This window comes from Neoarius graeffei, chromosome 4 (assembly GCF_027579695.1).
Source record: "Neoarius graeffei isolate fNeoGra1 chromosome 4, fNeoGra1.pri, whole genome shotgun sequence".
Classification (NCBI taxonomy): domain Eukaryota; kingdom Metazoa; phylum Chordata; class Actinopteri; order Siluriformes; family Ariidae; genus Neoarius; species Neoarius graeffei.
Genome location: NC_083572.1, coordinates 114,730,267 through 114,732,766, shown reverse-complemented (window position 1 = coordinate 114,732,766; position 2,500 = coordinate 114,730,267). Strand labels below are relative to the sequence as shown.

At 41.2% G+C, this 2,500-nt stretch overlaps 1 protein-coding gene across 5 annotated transcripts in view; it reads left to right on the top strand.

The window, feature by feature from the left end:
• scn8ab (sodium channel, voltage gated, type VIII, alpha subunit b) overlaps positions 1-2,500 on the top strand; it is a 140,280-nt gene that overhangs the window by 14,301 nt on the left and 123,479 nt on the right. For all 5 annotated transcript variants that reach the window (XM_060920257.1, XM_060920255.1, XM_060920258.1 and 2 more), the window contains exon 2: positions 1,629-1,747. In XM_060920257.1, coding sequence (XP_060776240.1) covers positions 1,629-1,747 — 119 coding nt within the window. The remainder of the gene's footprint in view (positions 1-1,628; positions 1,748-2,500) is intronic.

Genomic DNA, 2,500 nt, shown 5'->3' with positions numbered 1-2,500 from the left:
GGCAGCGCATTGATATCTGAGCTCCGTATCAATGCGCTGCCGAAGCGCGCAGAAGGTGTTAGTATGCCTGTCATTATAGTGCGCACTTTCCATAGCGTAGAAAATCGCTACGTTTCAATTTGTGTAACTGAACTTGTTTCATATCACTGCTCATATAAACCTATGTAAACAGGAAAAACGCGGAAGAGTTTGGTCGCATCTAACTACAGCCCCAAAAAATACCATTGGCCATGCTGAGCCTAGCTACATTGCTAACAGGAGTGACAGCGCGTCTGACTGACTGGGAGGTCGCGCAAAGCTCGGACAGGTACGGAGCAGCTCGTCTCAATTCAGATAAGAGCATATTTCATTATGGAAATACGGTGGACTGTTCCTTTAAAGACCCTTAAAAGGTCACATTTTTAAGAAGCTGCTATTGCATGTCATCAGTGTGGAACTGAAAGGGAGCGCAGTACACTCATGAGTAAGTACAAGAGGCAGAAATGAGCTTTTCCTGCAGGGTTGTTAGGTTTAATCTCCGTGATGAGTTGAGGAGCTCAATATTCTGGGAGAGCCTCAGAGCAGAGATGCTGCTTCTACAAGTTGAGAGGAGCTGGTTGAGGTGATTTGGGGATCCCCTGATGAGCTGGACATGGGGCAGACCCTGGACCTGCTGGAGAGATTATATCTCACAACCAGCCTGGCAACATCTGGGGATCCTCCAGGAGGAGCTGGAATCTGTGGGCATGGATAGAGCAGTCTGGACTGACTGACCTCCTCAAATTACTGCCAACCACAACACACACCGGGGAAGGTGGAAGGAATACAAATGAACAAATGAATGAAAGTCAACTAATGTGACAACTGTTATACTTTTTATCCTGTTGAAACTGTGATGTGACACTAAATGGAAATTTAAATAGAAATCTGTTTGTGAATTTCACATTTAAGAGACTGTTTAAAGGTAAAACAAAAAAAATTAATGGCCCTAAAACAGCACCTTGTGGGACACCGTATCTTATTTTTACAGTTCTAAAGTTTCTCCATTCATAAAAACAGCCATCTGTCAGCACATGAAAGCTAGTTCAAGTAGCGTTAGCATATGCAATAAATAATAATAATAATAATAATAATAATAACGTTGCACTGTTTCTCTCACAAGGATTAAAGGATGTTGATGATGAAAGGATGATTTTTGCCAAATCAGCCGAGCAGAGAGTCTAAAGGGAGTGCTCTATGCAGTGCTCTTGCCCCTGCCTTGCTCTGGAGTCAGCACTTCCTGTTCGTGATGGACAGTGATGTTAGCTGTTAGCGTTAGCATTAGTGTTCCACTCTGACTTCCAGTAAGTGGTCTGTTCTCTTGGCCAGTGCTCACTGCGGTTCGCTTCCAGTTATTAGTAGATCATGAGGAACACTTTGCTGCTAAATGTTTGCTCATGACTTAGTTGTCCGTGACTTTGACATGAAAAAGAAAAATGTTACAAAATTAAAATAAATAAATAAGGTAAAAGTAATAGCTATAAAAGATGATTCAAGCTACATGTGTGTTTTACATGATCTGTATTCTGTATTTTCAATGCACTGATTTCTGATTAATTTGTATCTCTCTCTCTCTCTCTCTCTCTCTCTCTCTCTCTCTCTCTCTCCAGACCTTTATAGTGCTAAACAAAGGGAAAACGATCTTCCGTTTCAGTGCCACGCCCTCCTTGTATATCATTAGCCCTTTTAATCTGCTCAGGCGAATAGCTATTAAAATTTTGATACATTCATATCCTTTTCACTGTTTCTACACAAACACTGGACTTTTATTATCTGTATCAGCAGCTGAGTGCTTTTTATTTCTGTTCACCTCGTGCACTGTTTGTGCAGCACGTCCAGGAGCAGGCACGTCCCCGCCACGATGATCAGCGAGACAGAACCAAGCCCTGTTCCTGGGCTCACGGGTCCGTCTGTGTTTGTTTTGTGTAGAATTTGGCGCCGTGGTCACGGCTGAAGGGTTCTGATGGTTAAAGAGTTTCCTGATGTTTGGCTTTTGACGTTTTATAGACGCGGCTCTCACTGAGTCCATTTCACTCTGAAATCGTCAGCATGCGCTTCATCCTCTGTTGACCTTTGACCTCAGGAGTCGTTGCAGAGATGATGTTACTGATGACTCAGTGCAGGTTTCAGCACAAATCCTAATGTTTATTATCAGTTCAATTCACACACACACACACACACACACACACACACACACACACACACACACACACACACACACACACACCTTTAAATGCTGCAAAATCATTTCTTAATGAAGAAATAAATAAAAATCTTTCATCAGTGATCAGTCAGTCAGTGACTGGTGAAGGTCACAGACCTCAAAGGAAAAAAACAACTTTTTGCTTTTAGATGTTTAGAATTTTTTTAAACGATGACTTTCATAAATTGACACAATTATTAATAATGATCCTTTAGATACTGTACTTATCCTAACTGCATTAATTATGATAAACATTAAATTTGTTTATTAATTATTAAT